Source organism: Pituophis catenifer, unplaced genomic scaffold, assembly GCF_029215685.1.
Source record: "Pituophis catenifer annectens isolate HBS135680 unplaced genomic scaffold, rPitCat1.0.hap2 SCAF_2, whole genome shotgun sequence".
Taxonomy (NCBI): Eukaryota; Metazoa; Chordata; class Lepidosauria; order Squamata; family Colubridae; genus Pituophis; species Pituophis catenifer.
Genome location: NW_027256882.1, coordinates 98,396,970 through 98,418,841, shown reverse-complemented (window position 1 = coordinate 98,418,841; position 21,872 = coordinate 98,396,970). Strand labels below are relative to the sequence as shown.

At 36.9% G+C, this 21,872-nt stretch overlaps 1 protein-coding gene across 5 annotated transcripts; it reads left to right on the top strand.

Moving 5' to 3' along the window:
* Window positions 1-312: 312 nt before the first annotated feature.
* Window positions 313-21,609, top strand: RUFY1 (RUN and FYVE domain containing 1). Of its 5 annotated transcripts, none has more exons than XM_070937255.1 (18): window positions 313-667; window positions 5,976-6,146; window positions 6,681-6,798; window positions 7,242-7,343; window positions 7,707-7,830; window positions 8,914-8,975; window positions 9,463-9,528; window positions 9,825-9,894; window positions 10,635-10,736; window positions 11,841-11,957; window positions 12,580-12,747; window positions 14,111-14,208; window positions 15,093-15,212; window positions 17,056-17,185; window positions 18,110-18,204; window positions 18,976-19,024; window positions 19,461-19,538; window positions 20,948-21,609. In XM_070937255.1, exons 1-18 carry the CDS (start codon window positions 379-381, stop codon window positions 21,089-21,091), a joined length of 2,103 nt encoding a protein of 700 aa, XP_070793356.1. In that variant the 5' UTR covers window positions 313-378; the 3' UTR covers window positions 21,092-21,609. The 5 variants fall into 5 exon arrangements, with proteins under 5 accessions (XP_070793356.1, XP_070793355.1, XP_070793358.1 ...); XM_070937254.1 differs by having other exon boundaries at window positions 5,973-6,146; XM_070937257.1 differs by having other exon boundaries at window positions 567-618; window positions 5,973-6,146.
* The last annotated feature ends 263 nt before the right edge of the window (window positions 21,610-21,872 follow it).

Below are 21,872 nucleotides of genomic sequence, written 5' to 3'. Positions count from 1 at the left end.
AGTCAAAGGCGGCGGCGGGGGCGGTAATAAGAAAAGCGGTGTGTGTAGGGAGGACACCAAACTCCCACCAGTTTCGATGGAAACGGAGACGGTCTCCCAGGAAACCTACTGGGAAATAAACCTCATTAAACACAAGTGAGATTTCTTCCGAGGGTTTTTTTTTTGTTTTTTTTTTAAACTGATAAAAAGAGTCCGGCAATCGGGGAGAGGCCACCCAGAGTAGATCAACGGCAGGGAGATAGCAATGCAGGGCAATTACGTAAACTTTCATTCAAGGAGCTTCTTGGGGTTTTGCTTCTGTTTACCGAGTTTCGGCCGCCAACTCGCAGCGCCACTGCCGGAAGAAGTCCTGGGGCTCCTGGCTGTGACGGGTGTCATATGACCCAAGGAAAGATGGCCGAAGACGGGCAGAGCGGCGAGGAACTTGCGGCTGGATCGAGAGAAGATTTTGAAGTCGTTGATCGCGCCCAGATCCCCAGCGCCTCTGAGCTGAAAAGCGATGGCAAAGAGAAGGGGGGCCCAGATGCCAGCTGGTCTGCTCCCATCTTCTCCCTGGCCAAGAAAGCCTCGGAAAACTTAGCAGTGAGCTACGGAAACGCTCTGAAGTCTGCAGCCTCGGTAGGACTCATTCCCAAACCACTCAGCAATGACAGCCCAGCAAAACAAAGTATGGCTATGTTTATTGCTTGTCTTTGGTAATGGTGGTGTGGGGTGTAAAGCGAGTAAGTGGCTTTTCTCACCGTAGAGGAGGGGCTGGGGTAAAGAAAACTTTCAGGGCGAGTTGACTTTCAGGGTCCGACTAAGAATGTATTCTAGAGAAATGCAGTTTCTAGAAGAAATGCCCAGGTCTTGGCTTTGGGAGTCATTTTTCCTTGGATCTGGAGCTTTTCCTTGTATCCTGTCTTCATTTTGTTAAGTTTTCTGCACATGCCTGGAAATGATCTTCACATGTTGAAGGTCGAATCTATAAAAATAGATTCAGTGGCAAATTCTAGAAAACATTTCTAGTTATTTCTAGATATTTCTAATACAGCTTATTGTGAATTGATCCTTGAATGCTGGACAAAAAGGTAGGGATTCTCTGTTTTATACTCATCTTCCCCCCCCCCCATAACATGACTTGGGCTTGTTTTCTTTATATGACAGTACAATTCTATAGTACAGTTCTACTTGAATTAAAATACCAAAAGAAAACACTTCTGTGTATAAATTGGCAATTTATATTTATTTGCTAAATGTTGAAGCCTATCAAATTATAAATAACGCTGGGAAATGTATGTTGTAAATTACATTGTGTCTAGGCTTACATATCACAGTACATTTCCAAAGAGAAATTTTTAATATACAAACTTAAATAAACTGAAAAGGAATAAAGTATGAGTTACTAATGGGAGAGACAAAACCTGGTGCTTAAGAAGATATGGTTTAGCTTAGGCCCTGCACTTTAGGATATAATCATTAGATTGTGCAGTGATTCAGATTCAAAGGGATTATTTACAGCAGGGGTGTCAAACTCGCAGCGTCACATGACATATCGGGACTTTTTCCCACTTCGCTAAACCAGGCGGGGGTGGAGCTAGCACATGACGCCATCCGGCCAGGGGCCGCGAGTTTGACACCCCTGTTTTAGAGTATGTCAGCCTCCTTAAGTCAAATACAACTTTCATGGGATAAATCCCAGGGACCCTAGGAAAAGGTACAGCTTCTTTAAAAGGTGTTGGGTGCAACATGAACACCCCCACACATTTTCAAATCAAATTCTCCTTCAAATGTATATTGCTGCACAGCCCTAATCTCTCCATCTGGAAAAATAGCAGTCTGGTCAAAAGTGCTCAGTCTTAGATTTCTACTTTCATGGAGGAAGATACATTGTGTTTATTAAGACTCCCATGTAAGCATTATTTAGAGACAGTTGGTGTAGTAATTAAGGCAACTGGATAGAAACCAAGAGACCATGAGTTTTAGTCCTGCCCAAGGCATGAAACCATCTGGTTGAAGCCAGTCACTTTCTCTCAGCCCTAGGAAGGAGATTATGGCAAAGCAATTCTGAAAATCTTTGCCAAGAATATTGCAGGGACTTGTGGCAGTCCTAAGAATCTGATGTGTTTGATTGGAAGAAAAAAAAAGGTTTATTTGCTTCACAATAAATAATGTGTTAACAATAATTAACTTCAAAAATAAATTTGATAAAACTGATTACCTACAAGAATTTTAGTATTGTCCTATCAATGCAAATTTTCTAGTGAAATGATTATATAAATATATTTCTAGTCCTAAAGGCATGAGTAGAATGAATTAATTCCATGTATAAATTATGTGGCAGAAATAAAGCATGTTAATGATGCAGAGAAATCAGTTGAATGGAATGTAAATTCATATACATATATTCATCAGAATCTGAGAATTAAAGTAGTATACAATAGAGTATTTCAGAAGTACTAGTACTTACCAAGATTTAATGGGTATTAATGATTTTAAGTGCATATGTATGAAGCATATCCTAATTCCTGGAACATTAAACTATAAAGTTGTCATCCCAATGAAAAGTAATGTACTTTTTTTATAATAAGAAAAAAAGCACATCAAGGGTTTGAGAAAAAATGTAAATATATTAATAAATTCAACTTTATCAAGGGAATCATAATTCTTTAATTTCAATTCAAAAAATTTACTTTGAGATAAAAATATAATACAACTAAAATGTTTTATTCTTCATACTTCAGTCAGAAAAAAATATTCTTTCAATAATTTTCTTCTAAACATTGCTACTTTCCTATTTATAATTTAATCCTTTATCACTTCATCCTATTTTATAATTATGCTTTCCAATAATAGGAAATATTGAACAACAGATTATTGTATTTATACTTTAGCAAATATGCAGTTGAATGTATAGGATTACACTAATACCTTATTTTGGTATTGTTCTTATGTCTAAATTTGCAGGATATCTTGCATTAACTGATTTATGGATTTGGGGAAAATTCGTATTAACAATGGTAGCTAAATCATAGTTTATTCAGTTAAGCCAATGTTCTGGGTTTGAATGAGACATTAAGTTATAAGCTAATTCCCTTCCCCCCAAGCTGGGTTCATATAACATACATTATTAGACTAACTAATTAGAATGTTTTGTCTTGAAGAACCAGTTTGGTATAGTGGTTTAAGATACCAAGCTAAAAAGGAGTCCAAGTCCTGCCTTATGCACAAAGTCAGCTGGGTATCCTTGGGCCAATCACTCTTTCTCAGACCTAGGAAGCATACAATAGAAAACCGCTTCCCAAAAAATCTTCCCAAGTAAACTGCAGATAGCTAGAATCAAGATTGACTAAAAGGCAAAAGAAAAGAAAAAATTATCAGGAAGAGTTTATTTTCACCAAATAGTATTGTATTCAAAGAACTTCACATTTATCAGAAATAGAAAAATGTTTTCAAGTAAGAGAAAACAAGATATGCAAAAAATATATACTACATCTCAAATTCATATTTTTTAAAATTGATAGTAACCTCTCTGAAATAGGTTCTTGGTGGAGAATATGGTTTAAAAGACTGAGTCATTACTTTATAATCAGCCACATTTTAAGAAAATACTCAGCAAGTTTTAATACATTAAGATTGATATGCTGTGCACAATGATGCATAAACTCCAGCAATGAAAATTGCTTCTAAACAAAGCAGCAACTACACCCATACTCTAGAATAAACTATATTAAAGTGACGATTTAGCATAACATCATGCTACAAATATTTTTAGGATTAAATCTGAAGTATATATTCAGATTCCTCCTGGAAAAACGGATCATCTCCCTGCACATCCATCACGTCTGTTTTAGAGGTTTTATGTATTTTATTTAAAGTTTTAAAAGTAACATATGACCTTTTATAGATAGGCTTTTAACAGATAGGCTTTTAAAGATAAGACTTTTAACAATTTCAAAAAGCTTGCAAGCTTCTAAAATCAAATTTCTGATTTCTGCTCACCTTTCAGTTTGTCCACTGCACAATCCACATGCGTACCAATACACTTGGTGCATCATATAACTGACAGAAATGGTACTTCTCACTCATGTTATCAATCTGGCTATACAGTCTGGCAGGAAAAATAAATCGATAGCTGTATCCCAGCCACAGATTATAGGCAAAAATCAAAACATCATTGCCACCGTAGGTTCTGTCTACGATGTCTTACGGCTATTATTGTAGTCCAGGTGGTCACATTCGCCCATGAGTCGTGCTTGTGAAACGAATAGTGCTTGTGAAGTGCTTTAATTTAGGCTGCTCAGGGTACTTATGTTGTATTAAATCAGGTTTTTTTAAAAAAAAATTGGCAACTTTAAAACATATGGACTTCAACTCCCAGAATTCCCCAGCCAGCATGCTAACCTAGCTAGAGAGATGGTTCATTTTCAGAAAAAGGAGTGGGGGAGTATAAGCAATCCTGCAAGACACAGCGCAAATAATGGAGCGAAGTCCCACTAGTCTAGGGGAAGGAGGGGGGACTCTCCTCCCAGCCTGTCTTAAGTAGAGGCCGGCGAGAGGTCCGTCAGATATGCTTTACTTTGTATTGAGCAGGAGGTGGCACAGAATGGCCCCTTCCAACTCTGTGATTCCGAGATCCTTAAAATTGGGGAAGCAGAACTGAACTCCATTTAGAAAATGGATTTTAAAACGTTCCGTTTTCCCAGGAAAAGGGAAGCGACTCTTAATGGGAATAGAAGCTAAAGCCCGCCGCTTATTGCACCACCCGCCCCCAGCGGTCGCGTGGGGAGAAAGCCTAAAAAGCGACAACCCCCAGAAGCAGGAACAACTAAAATGGCGCCTCCGCTTTCTTGTTTATAATGGCTCGGGTGTTTATTGAGCCAATTTGCCTCTGTGTCCAATGAGAAGCGAGTTTGGGGGTGGGGGGGGTGAGAATGTGAACATTTTTCTCCCCTGTCAAAACATAAGAAGGCAAACGAGAGAGCATGGCCAATCCGGGCCCTTGGAATGGTTGATGCAGAGTTGTAATTGGCTCGCTGAAAGGGTATAAGAGAGGCGGTGTGTTTTGTCCAATGAGAGGCCTCTCTTTGAACGTGGAGGGGGTGGGGAGTGTTGCTCCGGTAAAGTAGGTGCAGGTGAGAAGCCAGTTGGGGTGGGGGAGGTGGAAGGAAATGACAGTTTTGCCTGTGGGAAGGCTGGAGTATACACGTGATCCACTCCGGGAGGTGGAGACGGGGATTCGCCGCCGGGGAAGGTTTTCAGGACTGAGTAGCCCGTTGTACGTCTGTAAGTGTGAGACCCTGGAGAAAACCCATGCACGAGGAGGCCCATGACTCTGCCTTCTTTGCTATGGAAAACTGCTTCTGCTCCCGATTTTCGGAGGAAATTGCAATGCTTGCTTACTCGCTGTAACGTCTGAATAAGGCCGAGAATGAATCATGGGGGTTTCTTCTGTAACTTTGACTATATTCTATAGCCACGACTGTTTTTCGTACTAACATGCTTACAAAGATTTCTTCTCTCTCGTGTTTATAAGCAACCATGATGGCCATTCCTGTAGGGAACATGAAATGGGATTAAAATGTTGCACTGCAAGCATCCTTCTGGGGAGAGTGGAACAAATGTACCTGTGCGCTTTTAAGGATTGTTGCACTAGATACCGAAACTTAATGATAGTGACATAGTTCTTATTGTTCACATTTGGGTATGCATTGCACACATGTACCTGGGTACGTTTTACCATATTGATTTAGAGTCCATTATTGTTATGCATTTTTGCTGCATAAACAGGAACTAAAAATACTTGCAGTCTGTGGGCTTTTTTATGAATAGTACCTTATGTATGTAATTCCAGGTGCTGGGGTGTTTTTTTTTTTTTTAGCATGACAGGAAAATGCTTATTTGTGTGGATTCACATTTTCAAAATAAGCCTACAGATCTATTACAAGACTTTGCTTTCTTATACACACGTCTGCTTGTCTATATGTGTTTAGCAGCCAGATCCCACACAATGGAAGAGCGTTCCAATCTTGTGAATATGATGAAATTGAGCATTAAAATCTTAATCCAGTCAGCTTTGAGTTTGGGGAGGACTCTTGATTCTGACTTCCCTCCTCTGCAGCAGTTCTTTATTGTTTTAGAACATTGTCTCAAGCATGGACTTAAAGGTGAGTTTGCTTCAAATCTGATTTTATGTTTGTATGGTTGAAAGCATAATATTTTTCTTATTTGTTCACTTTATTTTTATTGGTTAAGAATATTTGAAGGACACCAGGCTTTTTTTATTATTTAGCTGTCCCCATTCAACCGAAATAGCCACCAGATATTTGCAGAACTTACCTAGAATGGTGTAGTTAAATTCCTATAATTGAACCATGAGAAAATGCATAGAAGCAATGGAAAAAAGAAAAAAAACATATTTAAACCTGACTGCATAGCTTGACATATTTGCCTAATTCTGTGCATTAGGGAAACAAAAGTTATATTAAGGCATATATGAAAATAGACATTCCAAGTATGTTACTTGTATATTAAATTCCTTTAAAATATAGGACAGTCTGATGTATCCACTCAGAATATATCACGACTTTTTTTAGTGTTTGTCTAAAAGTACAGTCCAATTAGGTTGCATCTGTAAATATCTGCATTATATGAATTGAAGTAGAATAATATGTTTTTCCTTCCATTCTACCTTTATCTAGCTAAGAAGAGTTTTATTGGGCAGAACAAATCATTTTTTGGGCCTTTAGAATTAGTGGAGAAACTTTGTCCAGAGGCATCAGATTTAGCAACAAGTGTCAGAAATCTGCCAGAATTAAAGTGAGTAGACACAGATAATATAGTTCTTTAATTGGAATTGTTTAAAAGAATGCATGCTTTTTATCTTTTTAATACTGTTAGTAGTAATAATCAGATGGTCTTTGCTGATCATCAGTTAAAAGCAAAAATTTTTTCACAAGAATTCAGAATATTATTTAGACTAAAACTACTAACCTGTATTTTTATTGTCTTTCAAAATCATCTGTGTAAAGTATTAATACTAATGATAGAGTGGCATAATTATTCAAACTAAAGAAAAAGTATTAAGTTAAAAATGGACAGACTTTAAATATTTTAAGGTCTTCTGACAAATTATCTTCTGTGGGAAATGGTTTATATTTTTAGCAATTATTCATATTTAACCTGGCAATATTTTGTTTCTCATTCCTTTTCTATGCTGAGCGATTTGACATTTAATCAATGATTTTCCTGTGGGGTTGTAGGACTCCAATCGGAAGAGGCAGAGCTTGGCTTTATCTTGCCGTGATGCAAAAGAAACTGGCAGACTACTTGAAAGTACTCTTGGACCACAAGTGTCTCTTGAGGTACTTTGGATTTTTCTTCAAGAAGAACATTTATTACTGCGCAGAAAGAGAAAGAGTTAAATTAGATCTAGAAATCAGTTTGGATCAGTCCTGCCAAGTGAAAAATAGGAACAGGCTATTCCCTCTCCCTATCACTCTTATGCAGACAGAAAAGTGTTGTTGCAACTAAAACTTCTGGCAAAAGAAGAAACTCTTCCATTTGGGCTAAATCCAGCCCAATGTTTATATTCAGAATATTAATTGGATAAGAGGCATTTGGTTTAGAAGAAAAAAAAAAACCTTTTGAATTATCGTCAAGTGAATCTTCCACTGTGATGACCAGTAAAATATTCCTCTCTAAATCATTATATTTTCCTTTCCTAGTGAATATTACGAGCCTGATGCCTTGATGATGGAAGAAGAAGGAGCTGTGATTGTGGGCCTTTTAGTGGGACTAAATGTCATTGATGCAAATCTCTGTTTAAAAGGCGAAGACTTGGATTCTCAGGTGAAAATGGTCTCCTGTAAACTAAGTCTCAAGTGACAATTGTAGGCCTGAACCAAGGATAATCAGGCTGAATTCATATTGTTTTAGATGATTGTGAAAATGTAATAATTCATTTACAACTGGCTTATTTAAGTTCTGTCCCAACATAAAACCACGAATAATAAATAGCAATAGTTTGAATCTATGCAAATTACCGTATTTTTCAGAGTATAAGATGTACCTTTTCCCCCCCTAAAAGGGGGTAAAAATTTAGGTGCGTCTTATACAACGAATGTAGCCCCGCCCATCCACTGGCCCCCACCCTTTGGCCTCTGCCTCGCAGTAGTTACCTCCTTGCAAGCAAACAGCAAGAAAAAACAGCTCCTTTCAGCTTCAGCATAAGCTAATTAGCACAAGTTGATTGGATCAGCCTCCCAACTCTCAGCTGATTTGCTCTCGGCTGTTTTGTGCAGGGCTCTGCTGCTTGCTACAAAGAGGTAAATTGCTGGAGCATATTTTTTTTTTCCTTGTGCTAATCAAGCTATGGTGAAAATGAAAATGAAAGTAAAGCAGGCTGTTTGCTGCAAAGAGGCAAAATTGCTCAGAGGCAGAGGGAGATTTCTTTTTCTTCTTTTCCTCACCAAAAAAGGTAGGTCTGTCTTATACACCGGTGCATCTTATACACCGAAAAATACAGTAGGTGGCCACATTTTGGATCTTGTGCTCATCCTCTTCCTCCTGCAGAGTTCATTTATGCAATTTATTGACCCTTTTTCTTGCTTGATTGTAGTGAGTGTCATTGGTCATGTCATGTTTTCCTTCTTTGGAGCAGTTCTGCTTAGCTAGCTGGTGTGCTCTATGATTGTTACCAGCCTTTCTGTTTGCATGGCTCTTTGCACTGGACACTGGTGTTTTCCAAAGTACTATATCAGGAAAACAAGCATTTGAGCTCATCTTGGAACAATGACAATCAATGGACTATGTTAATGGCCTGAATCCCCTTGCATTTAATTCCCTTGAATGTGAAAATGGTATGAAAAGTACATCACAGTGAATTGTATTAGAGAGACAATATAATTTAATGAAATTTATCTTTCTTGTCAGGTAGCAGTGATTGATTTTTCTCTGTACCTTAAGGATACACAGTGCATTGATAATGACAAAGGGTATGTATAGTTAAGTTTTTACTTTTCAAAATTGTGTAGCAGAAAACTATCAGAGATGAGCTAAGTCTAAACTTCCCTAATTATCTTAGAAAGAGAAAAATTGAAACCAGAATAGAAATTAAAAAAGGAAAAACCTTTAAAATGCAGTAAATTAGGCATTAATTAATGCCTTAGGCATGAAAGTCAGTTGGGCAACTTTGAACCAGTCACTCACTCTCAGCCCAACTCACCTCACAGTATTGTTGTGAAGAAAATAAGCGGAGAAATGACTGTTAGGTATGTTCAGTGCCTTGAATTGTTTATAAAAATAATAAAGGGCGGGATAAAAATAAATTAATATACCTACTTATTATGGTGTTCAGGATTTGTACTTGTAGCATGTACAATGAATATATATCTTCTTATGCAACAACCATTCTAAATATAAACATAGCACTTGAAAGAGTTGGCTGTTTTGAAAAGACAATGAACTTTCTTTTAATGTTAGAGATGAAGGAATTACTGCTGTGCTTGACCAGAAACATTATGTAGAAGAACTTAATCGACATTTAAGGTATAGTTTGTTGGTTAATACTTTATTCCCCCCACCCTCATATGAAGACCACAATTCTTACATAAAGGATGTTGTACTACTTAGAAAAGCTTGCTTTTTCTCTTACTATTCTGAATTTTAGTATCTCTAGATCTTATATCCTTCTTCCCCTTACCTCTAGTTAGATCCCCAAATTTTGCCTTGGATTACACCATTTTATTAGTTTGGGGACCCTAATTGTTTTGAGAAACATATTTTTCTATTTGGGATGAAATGGTTAGAATTATTATACAGCTACTCAGTCTCTTTCATTATAGTTGCACTGTTGGAGATCTTCAGAGCAAGATAGAGTGCTTAGAGAAAACGAATTCCAAGCTCCAGGAAGAGGTTTGTGGACACTGTGACATATTTTCAATTACTTTTTAAATTAAATAGCTCAGGCATGTATCTGAAAAAACCTAGAGAATAAAGACAGGATACAAATAAAGAAAGTAACATATTGCAACTTGTAGACCGATTGTAACTTTTAGGTACAGCAACAGTAGGAAGCTACTTTTATAACAAGCTATATAGGTCCATCAGGCTTTTTAGAAAACATATACTTTGTGTTTAAAAAGTTCAGGTCATTAAGTTATAAACCTATCTTATTAAGTGATTATTAAGAGCAGAATAAGTTCTTGTTGTCATCTGAATCAGCCTTCCATCCTTCCGAGGTAGGTAAAATGAGGACCTGGATTGTGGGGGCAATAAGCTGACTTTGTATAAAAAAGAACACCACTTGGGGGGGGGGAGCCCTACTAAGCAGGTATATACGAAAGTATGAAGGCTATTGCTTAACACATTGTAAGCCGCCCTGAGTCTCCGGAGAAGGGTGACATATAAATCGAACCAATAAATAAATAAATAATTGTGCTTTATGAAAAAGCGTAATAGTAATTAGTTCCTATTTTGGAACAGGAACATAATTACTCAGTTAAATCTTGAAATGCGGTCTTGTCAGATCTTCATTTGAGGCACTACTGAGTAGCAGAGTTTTATGAACAGCAGGATAATATATGAATGTTTTGTTTGGGGAAAGGCACTTTTCTCATTTTTTAATCACTCTCCCTCTACCATCTTTTGGCCAGCTGTCAGCAGCAACAGATCGAATCAAAGCTCTTCAGGGAGAACAACAGGACCTGAAACAGGAAAATGAATTAATTCGTGAACGCAGTGAAAAGTATGCTGAGGTCAGATAATGAAAAGCCTACATAATCTCCTAAGACTATACTTAATTGTTTGCTTATTGTTTGCTTATTTATTTTTATTATCTGTTTTTTCTTTCTAACATAAAAAATGCACAGAACATACATATGTAAAATCTCTTAGGGCAGAAAAAGGTACACCTATATACGTGACCTGCAACAAGATAATCCTCATTTTGATAAAGTAGTAGTAAGTTAGACACAAGTTTGTGCTCAGTTATTCCTTTGATAAGAAGAGAAAGACGATGACGATGCTTTCAATTCATATGCTCTGCACATCTGACTGAAAAGAATGGACTCTTCACTGACTTTCCCTTCCATTAAAAGCCCCATTGGAATGTCCCGTGTTATTTGAGCAATTAGAGAGCCAAGTGCCATAGAGGATGGAGGAAGTGAAGATAATTATTGAGCTATCTCCAGATGGATAGCTCCTTGTTTCCTTCTGTAAATTGAAGAAGGGCAATCCTGTATCCAATGATGGCATGCTTAAAATGTTGGACTAAGACTGGAGAGACCAAAGATCACCTCTAGCCATGGTATCTCTTTGGGGCACACTAGTCACACTCTTTTAGCCCAACCTATTTCATAGATTAATTATTATGGGGACAAAGTAAAGAGCATTCTCCATGTAAATTACCTTAAGTTCTTGAAAGAAAGGCAAGATATAAATCTAACAAATAAATACATCTCATTAAAACTAATACCATTAAGTATACATTGAAAGGTTTAATTTCCAGCTACTTTCCTCATCCATAGTTCTTCTGTACATACTGAAATGCATAACAGCTCCTATAAAAATGGGCTTCCCAGTTCCCTCTTGCAGAAATCAACTTTCTTTGACATTTTCCCAGGAAAATGAATGGATGGAAATGAGTATTTTGCTTTGTTTCCCCAGCTAACTTCAACAGTTTCATAAATTAACATAAATCAGTGTCTTTGAGTCTTTAGCATTTTGTTGCTCATATTGTTCACATGTATAAAATAACTTGTTGATTGCAGTATCCGTTGATAATCTCACCTCTGATTTCTCTAATAGAAACATTGAGTCTTCACTCTATTAGTAGATTATTCATCCACTTTTTAATCTAGGTAACTAAACTGGACACCAAAGTGGAACTGGAAACTTATAAACAATCACGACAAGGCCTAGATGAAATGTACAGTGATGTCTGGAAGCAATTAAAAGAGGAGAAAAGAATTCGAATGGTGAGAGCTTATAATTTAACAAATGGCAGTGGAAATGTTAAATAGTCCTTAGACTTCCCTTTTAAATTTATTTTTATATAATAAAAATATATAATAAATATATCTGCATATAAAATAATGATCATTTACAAATATTGATTGATGTAATGAAGCAAAAAATGGACTTGTGTAAACCTGGCTTTTTTATTAGGACTGAATGTAAGAGTAGATTTTCCAGTTGGTTGCAGGAATATATTAGTAAAGGTTCAAAAATTCTTATGTCCCTTTAGGCAGAGGTCATTATTTTTGCTTGTCTCTGGAATATATGTTGTTGTTTGAACATAACCAATTATGCCTGGGAGGTACTAGAAAGAGTTGAAAAGTCCAAATATGCATATAAATCACTTTGGATCCTAGCCAAAACAATTTGGGAGGAAATGTACTATGTAACTAGTAAATATAAAAGATCCTTTTATTTATTTAGTGTAAAATCTCCTTCCCTGATTGCCTTGAGCTATAAAAGGTAGGCCAATTCAGCAGTCCAGGAGGGCATAAAATTGAGAAGGCTGCCCTAAATAATACATTGAGCTTTCAAGATGTACATGAAGTGTTTTATGTATGCAGCTTGTATTGTAATTTTAAGGAGTTGGAAAAAGAATTGGAGCTTCAGATTGCAATGAAAACAGAGATGGAAATTGCCATGAAACTTCTAGAGAAAGATACACATGAAAAACAAGATACCTTGGTTGCTCTTCGCCAGCAGTTGGAGGAAGTTAAAGCTATCAATTTGCAGATGTTCAATAAATCTCAGGTATTCAAGAGTCTCTTTGCTATGGCCACAAATAGTCCTAAAATTCAGGAATTAAAGTGTCTGGTCTGTTTGATCAAGTTTGATACAATATTCACTCTTATTTATGAAGCTGAAAATGTGCATATTCTTTTCTGTCTCATCTCATCTTCACTTCCATTGCTAATTTTAACTTAGAGATCCTAATTGTTATATTCCAAATAGGGAACTCTGGCTTAAGATCAATTTACTAATAAAGATATTAAGTTAGGATAACTCTGGATTTTGTGCTAGAATTCTTTTTCATGGAAATACCAAGGAATTATGACTTGTTAATATATGGTCATGTGAGAGGTAAGAGAAAGCATTCAGGCCAAGAATTCATTTCTAGTTTCATAAACTAAAGATTATGAAACCAGGATCATTGTATCTAACCTGGTCTTCAATCTCACCTGTATGATGTCTTCTGTTGGCAAACAAGGAGGTTCTTCACACATAGCTGAAAAGCAAATAATTGTTCAGTTCCCCAGTTTTTTTTAATTGTGATATTCTCATGACAGAAGCAAAAGGGAGCAAATGTGTGTTTTCCTAACTTCATTGTTTTTCTGACTGGAAAAGATGAAAATTGCAAGAATTAGATCCTTATTCTTGATTTGGGGAATGATTTAGAAGCTTAATGTGGGGATGCCCTATTCAACATCCATCACTCATCTAGCTAAGACATTACTAGAAGCTTTTATGCACTATTTTCTTTTCAGGTACTGTTTTAAATAGAATACTTGAAAAGGCAGCAGATGGCCAAAGGCTCTGGAATAAGGTAGCCAAACAAGCATGCAGTCCCAAAGCTCCTAGCAATCGCAAACACGTGATATTGTGGCTTTCTGCCATTTGCTAGAAGGAAGCACAAATTCCTACTGTCGGTCTTAAAAAGCTAAATGGAGGGGTTTTTTTAAAAAAGTTTTTTAAACTTCCCCTCAAGGAATACTCCACTCATATTTATCAGGTAGCCCTGTGATATAAATTAAAGTTCCACCCACTTCAGACCTTTTGCCAAGCAAACAAAGACAAGTATGTCCTTCAGCCATCAATTAAGCACTCATTTCTGCACTACAAACATAAAGTTATTTTTATTGCTACAATCTGGGTATAAATGTAGGTGTATTGGATTAATTCCCTTTTTTTTCTTTTGAAGTACTGCAGCTAAGGCAGTTCCCTGGTTTTTGCCATCAGGTTTATAAACTCTGCTATATTAGAATTAAGAGAACCTTTGAAGAGACAGGAATATGAAAAGAGATGTGAAAAAGGATCTTTCTGAACTGTTACAGCTCTCCAAGCTATAAGAAGTTATTAATTTAAAGTGACCTGATTGAATTTGTTTTTGCTCCAGAGTGCAGAGAGTTCTTTACAACAGAAAAAAGAAGCAATATCATCCTTTGAAGGCAAAACAGATCAAATGATGTCTTCTGTGAAACAATTGGAGGACAGGTGATTTCTTCCACATATCTGGTCAAGGTGTGACCTTAGCAGTTTTGCAGTGTTCTGCATATCAGAATTCAGACAGGTTGTTTTCTAGTGAAGCATGAATGCCAGTTTTTCACAGTGCTTCTTGACCCTTGACCTTTGTGGATTTTTTCCACAAAGTCTTGGAGAGTCTTGTAAGGCATATTCTGACAAGAAGAAAACCTGGAAAGGCCTATTGTCCTACTTGCTTCCCTGTCAAATGGAATGGGTAATGGAGAAGTATTTTAGGCAGACTAGTCTCTATATTGTAATGATACAGAATTTCATAGATCAGAATGCACAAATGAAACTGGAGAGGCCAAAATCTTAATTTGATATGATGAAGATTGATACATGGAAGAGAAGGGAAAAGGGGTCAAAGGAGGATGAATCAGTGATCAGCACTGGGACAAGAAACTGAGACAGGGCTGAATCAGAACCATATCCATATCTTATAAACATTTATTCAATGTTATATCTGTTTTCAACCAAGGCATTTATATAGAACTGGGGGTGGGTTACTGTAATTAATCATAACATTTTATGATAGGAACTGTTGTGGTGAGTTCTTTTCTTCTGCACTCCCTAGTAGTTTCTTGAAGCTACTGTTGGCCTATTTAGAAGCTCCTGGCAGACCACCTCAGGATTTTAGTATGGTAGAACCCAAAGGTTCATCTCAAATAAAGATTATCAGAGTCATATATCAATTTGTTTGGTGTTTTTTCCTGGAAACTTCTTCCCATCAAGAATAACACTTTTCCATGATGAGACATGAAATGGCCTTTTCTTTAAACTTGTCCTTTTGATGTGGTACAAAAAATAACATTCACAACCAGGTTGGTACAGTATATCTCTTTTTTGTACTTTAGACTGCAGCATGCAGACAAGGCCAAGAAGCTTGCAGAAGAGAAAAATGTCAAATTGAAACAAGAATTGGGGAGCAAAATTGAGGCTCTGAAGCAGCAACTACTCCAACTGGATAACAACTGGTACTGTTATTTTATATAACCTTAGCTTACCCTTATGTTCGTATTCTTTTGAATAGAAGAAACACATTCTGTTTACAATTAATGGTTCACAAAATCAATTAGACAGCAGAAGTGTTCTTCCACCCACAGGGATAAGTACTCCTGATAAGAAGGAATCTCTGCTCTAGCAGTGCCCACCTAATAGAGGCTTATGCATGTGCTACCATAGGGCAGCTTCAATAGGAGGTGTTCCAAGAGTTGGGGGGGGGGGGACTTCACTTCCTTAAATTGTATTCTCCAAAGATTGGGTACTTACTTTCTTAAACTGGAACCAGTAGAGTTAATACTTTTGTCACTGAAGCTACAAGTAGTCTTCAACTTACACAATTGGAACCAGAAACTGAGTCACTAAGTGAGGCAGTCATTAAATGAGACACCCACACGTTTGCTTCGCTCAGTGACTGTAATCCCGGCAGTCCAGATTGTGGTCATTAAGCAGTCTCCCAGGTTAAGCAGACAGAGCAGAAGAACTGCCTGTCAAGTTCAGGTCCCCTCCAAACGCAAAAGTGAAATCCTCTGAAGGATGGCAGGACCGGAGCTCAGATCTTAAAGGTCTGAGCTCAGTTCTTGTAGCCCTTCAGAGAAGTTCTCCTCCCCTCCTTGTGCAGTGGAACTCCTCCAAAGAGCTGCAGGAATGGAGCTCAGATCTTAGGGATCTGCTCTCCATTAGCGCAGCCCACCAGACTGTTTGCTCCTCTCAGCAAACAGCCCTTTCACTCTCAAAAGGGCTGCTTACGGGGCAGGGGGGAATCTCTGCTCCATGCAGAGCTAAGATTTCCTCCAGGCATGTGGCAGACAGCCCTTTCACTCTTAAAAAGCTACCTGCTAGGAGGGAATCTCAGCTCTGCAGCAAGCAGGCAGCATCTTACAGTCTTCCCTGCTGTATTCCCCATTGACTTTCAGGGGAAGTTGGCAGAGAAGATTGCAAATGGCAATCACACGATTGTGGAATGCTTGACAACTGACATTCAGATTACAATCATGTGACCTCAGGGTGGTGGTACAATGTTTTTTTGACAGCAGTACTTTGCAAACACCCGTTCCCTGGCTGTCGTAATTCCAAACTCTCATTAAACAAATTATCATAAATTAAAGACTACCTGTAATAGGGCAACAGGTTTGCAAATCATCACCCCAAAATTTTTCCTCTTTCCTTCACTTAGCAATCCTTTTGTTTGATAATGTGGTTCTTCTTGTTACATTGCCAAGTCTCTGTTCTGAGGTATGAGCAATGATTTTTTGGGAAATATCATTTCTAGCAATCTTATCGCTATGTTTAAACCTAAGAAATTTAGTGTTTCCTACATCTATTTGGAGATTATGGTAATGTAACCATTAGTTTTAAAAATATTAATTTTGGGGGGGGGGGGGATAGTCAGTCTCAAAAGTAATTTTCAGAGGATTTTTCAGATAGGTAAAACTTGTAAATCAATTCTGGTTCCTGATTCCACACCATGTATTCAAGAAGTAAGAAGAGATTTTGGATTTTGATTCAAAGTTGCATGATAAATGAAAATTCTAGAAGCAATTTTAAAAAGGGTTTTGAGGGTATGCTTTTGAACCAAAATGAAAGCCAGAATCTCTCTGGACAAGCTCTTGAACATGCTTGAAATAGCTATCTGGATCTTACTGGCTATTTTCACAGACCCCCTCCCCCCCAAAAAAAGTTCTTTTTTTTACCTCAGGAAAAGTACAAATTCCTGCCATTTTTCAAAATTATTCCATAATGCTAATAAGGTAAATTCTTTTTGAAAATAGGTTTTGTTTCTAACTTCATTGTGCTTCTTTCTTTTAATTTGCACAGTTCAGTTATTGAAAGAGAGTTAAAATCTGAGAAAGAACAGCGACAGAATCTGCAGCGAGAGTTACACCATGAGAAAGACACGACAGCTTTGCTGAAAGCTGAACTGCAGCAAGTAGAAGGTTTGAAAAAAGTAAGGCACGTCATGATTTAGTTTCTTTCAAGAGAGAGAGGGTAGGTTAGGTTTATGATTTCATAGTAGCTGGATTACTTTCTACCTAGAAATGATGGTCTTTGTTTGCTTACTCATAAGGGAATCGCTGCCTCCCCCTTCTAGCCCCAAGCAGAGTAAAGGGATGTGCAATAAAAAAAGAGAACAAGAGAGATCAAAAGGATGGGAGAACTGAAATGGGAAATCACAGTGTTTTGGAGATGGTGGGATGCTTAAGCCAGCAAGATATTTCATGAAGAGAGAAAATGTTCTGCCCTGGAGTGAAAAAAGCAGGGGGGATTTTTCTAAGAGAGGTATAGCAGGATTACGTTGAAGGTCAATAGATTACATCACTCCATTCCTTTCATTCCATCCTCTCACTTTTAATGTTTTATAGGACATTTGCTAATTACAATGTAATTTGGGGAAGGATCAATCACTCTGAGCCAGTGTTTCTGAATCTCAACTTTTAAGATGTGTGGACATTTGCTCCCAGAATTCCTCACTCAACACATTTATTGGGAAATTCTGAAAGCTGAAATATAAAAAAAGTTGCCAAGTTTAAAAAAATACTAGATGATAAATAGCTTCATGTTTTAAAAAGTTGTATTGCATTTGTGACCTTTTGTGGCTAGTACAATAGGCCTATCTACTTACAGGTTCTTTGGCCTATTTGAGTTTTCATGATAGAAACCACTAGTCTTTCATTACTGCTATAGGAGCATAGAATAGGCTTTCCAGTAAAATATATCAATTCATAAGTGAGAGAGATTATCTTTATTTTTAACTTCAGTAGGTTTTATAAAAGACTTCATTTAAAATAGGAAAAGTGGGGAAACTAATTAATAGAGTTGTAGTGTAGTCCATTTCATTTGTCTGTGTGTGTATGTGTGCGTGCGTGCGTAGGAATTGCGAAAACTGCAGGAAGAGAAGCAACAGCTAGAAAAGATATGTGAAGAACAAGAACAAGCCCTTCAAGAAATGGGGCTTCATCTAAGCCAGTAAGTATATTTCAATAATTTGTGTCATTAATTAATTAATTAATTGTACCACCATATCTTGCAACTGTTTGGTCAACAGTTATTAGGTACAATTAAAGTATTCACAAAATAAAAAGTTAATTAAGATCACATAAACAGTTCTGGCAACATTGCCTTACTATTCCAAAGCCTTTCATGATAATTTCTGAAAGATTTTTGCCAATGGAACCGAATTGTCTCCAGGGAAAGGCCAGAGAGAAAAAGAGCCATGGCGTTTAGCCTCCTCCCTTCTGAGTAATGGATTGTTACCAGAGACCCACCTCAACAGGGTGGATCTTGCTGCAAAGTGGTACCATTTCAAGCAGCAGCTTGAGACTAAGGTCACCAGTAATCTGATAACCCTAGAATCACCAGGAGAGAGACCTATTGTAACAAATCAGTAAATTTAGTGAGTGATGCTCTGGCTGTAATTGAAGTATGAAATGGCCTAAATGTTGTTTTGAAGTTAATGTATTATTAATAAAGAAAATGCAGCTGCGATTGGTGATTGTTATTGGGCTTTTGTCTGTTGGACTTGGAATTGTTCCTGGTAGATACTTTATTGTGTCAAAAAGTTAGTGTAATATAATAAAGGAAGGATCTGACTTGTGAACTCCTTATTTGAATTTTACCTGTGCTGTATCAGTAGCAGTGATGTTTCTTTAGGCGAGTCAATATTTTAATGGGAAGAAACGTTGTAGTGGTTAATATCAGGCAACTAAAAATATCACTAGATTCTTTTTTTTTTTTCAGATCAAAACTTAAGATGGAAGATATTAAAGAAGTAAATAAAGCATTAAAGGTACTGTTGATTCAGTAATACATTTAGGTTCATTTAAAAAATGGTAACTCGTTTTATTAACATCTTTCCCTTTATCAGTGTGTGGCATAGGGAATATCATGGACAAAATAGTAAAACTAGAAAAGTATTGACGTAACATCTTAATATCTTCTGTTCTTTAAATATTTATTTATGGGTCAGTCAACCAATTTCTGGCATGTAGTTGTCTGTATATTCTTTCCCAATGTGCAACACAATCCTGTGCATGTTTATTTTGAAGCAAATTGCCCAACATTCAATTGGGCTTGTTCTAATGTATAGCTAAGGGTTGATATAAGTCTATTTGGGGAGTTAGATGTGTAATTAATTTACAGAAACTTTCAAAAGTTTGCCTAGATCTTTTTCTTTTGTTATAAGCCTATATAAATTCAATTAAGCTAATATTTTTAAACATTAGGGCCATGCATGGCTAAAAGATGATGAAGCAACCAACTGTAAGCAGTGTGAGAAAGAGTTCTCCATTTCAAGAAGAAAGGTAATACCAGGCTCCGTGACAGGAGTTATTTTTTATCATTGCTTTTCTCCACTGATAAAATAGAATGAGTAAGAATCCTAAAGATGCCTTCCAAAAGACAACTAGGCTTTCTTGGTTTTTGTTTTTGTTTTAAACGTTTTGCTTCTCATCCAAGCAGCAGTTTCTTGGATGAGAAGTGAAACATTTTCAAGGGAGGAAAAAAAAGTCAAAGTTGCTTTTTGGAAAGCACATTTGGGACAACCATGACCTGGATGATTGAATCGATAGAATGGGTAAGAGGTACAAACAGATAGTTCGTTGCTACTTTCCAGGAGCTGTCTTAATCCTCTTGATGAAACCCAGTTATATCTTTTGACTCTGGGTCAGCCAAATAGTTCTGTCCTAATGCCTGGAGTCTTTGTGGGATTGGATGGAGAGAAGCTATCTCCAACTCATTCCAACCAAGACCAAGTAGTGGTGGGTGTTCCGATACAACTCAATCCAGCAAGGTTGTTTCACTCTCAGTTCCAGGACTATAGAAACATACTTTCTCTATAGCAGTACCTGTCCTCTGGAATAACATTCTCCTAAAATTTTGAACAGTTCCCCACCTTGAAATTTTGAAGGGACTTAAAACATATGGCTCTTTATCTAGGCCTTTAGCAAGGACACCTCACATTCCTTTTTTGATCCTGAAATGTCCCTTTGACTTCAATTCAATCCAAGTTTCTTCTGTTTCACAGTCCAGAGAAATCAGCAGCACGTTTCTTGTGCACTGGTCAGAGCCCAGTACTATATCCCCCTGAATTCCCCACTTAAAGCTTCAGAGAACTGGAACAGGTTCAAAAAGTGCAATGAGGATTATCAGAGGACTAAAAGCAAAGTCCTATGAAGACAAATAGATGTATTTGATGAAATTTACAAGGATGACCAATTCTACATCTATTGGTGGCAAACTATCAAAAATACACATTCAAATGACATAAAACAGAAGACAAGCATGCAGGACTTGACACCCACTCTAATCAAAGGCTTGGGAAAAAGCCAGATTCTTAGGTCTTTTGAACATATCCAGTGTGAGCAGGAAGACGGGATGGTGTCCCAGATGACATTGAGAGAACTAACATGTTTATTTAGAAGATTGAAAGGGATAAAAGCATTCCTGGAATATTCTAATTTAACATGTATGTGGGGACATTCTGGAGGTGGTCCATTTCCAGTTTATGTTCCCAGAATATTTTATTTGGAGGCCTACATTGAACAGAGGATGACCAAAGCAGCACTTGAAAATTTTCTAGTTCCATTGTTTTTATGGGATTACCATGCAAATTTTTCAGAGCTGGAGCTATTTTTGAAATCATTTTGGTTTATGTTAAATCTAAGTTAATATTTTAAGATATTAGTAGTACTAATCTTTTCTGTATTTGCAGCACCATTGTCGAAACTGTGGCCACATCTTTTGTAACACCTGTTCAGGCAACGAACTTGCACTTCCATCATATCCAAAGCCCGTACGAGTTTGTGATACCTGCCATACGTTACTGCTTCAGAGGTGTTCATCAAATTCTTCCTAAAATCTATATTCCAGAATGTTAAGACCAGGGAATGAACCTAACATGAAATAGTTTTTTAATATTCTAAATTCCATTAACATATATGGCACTGTATATTGTATTCAAACAGGAAGATTTAATTTATAAAAATGGGATACCAAAATCATGGAAACTATTTTTTATAAATTAAGTGCCAGCAAAATGTCATATTCAAAAATACACTATTTCAGATGCACACACTTGTTATTTTTAAGCTCAAAAATCTATTGTTTGAATGTTAACTTTATACTTCAGGTTTATAGATTTGCTCTAAAACAAAATAATTTTCTGAACACTTCATGGATCTATCTTCTGTAACAGTTGACTAAAATTTCTGTTGATCTGTATATAGTAAAAAAATGAAAATGTTATCTTAAATCTATGGAAGCATTTTTAAAGAATGTATGCTTGGATGTGCCTTCTAAATCTTTCAAAAGTGAACAGAATAACATACTGTAAGTTATCTGTGATTACGCAATAAAGTTGATCCATACTTGTTACATGTTCCTTAATGTATTCATCAGTAAATTTCCTTCTTGGTTGTTAAATTAACAAAGTACTGCACACGTTTAAGGTGTATTATCCGTGAACTTCAAAGGGGATGCTGCAGAAACTAATGGATCTCTCCTTCAAGGGTTTATAGAAATGCAGATTTTTAATGACCAAAATTGGAATGGAATTCTCTGTCGGTAAATGAAGCAGTTTTGAGTTGCGCTTGATTGCCAAAGTCAGTAAATTAATCACTCTCGCCAATTGAATCATT

Excerpts from the sequence above, each read along its gene's own strand:
- RUFY1 (XM_070937254.1), top strand. The coding sequence starts at position 379 with ATGACCCAAGGAAAGATGGCCGAAGACGGGCAGAGCGGCGAGGAACTT. Across the intron at positions 9,895-10,634 it reads ATTCCAAGCTCCAGGAAGAG|CTGTCAGCAGCAACAGATCG; the intron begins GTTTGTGGACAC and ends TCTTTTGGCCAG. Across the intron at positions 10,737-11,840 it reads GCAGTGAAAAGTATGCTGAG|GTAACTAAACTGGACACCAA; the intron begins GTCAGATAATGA and ends TTTTTAATCTAG.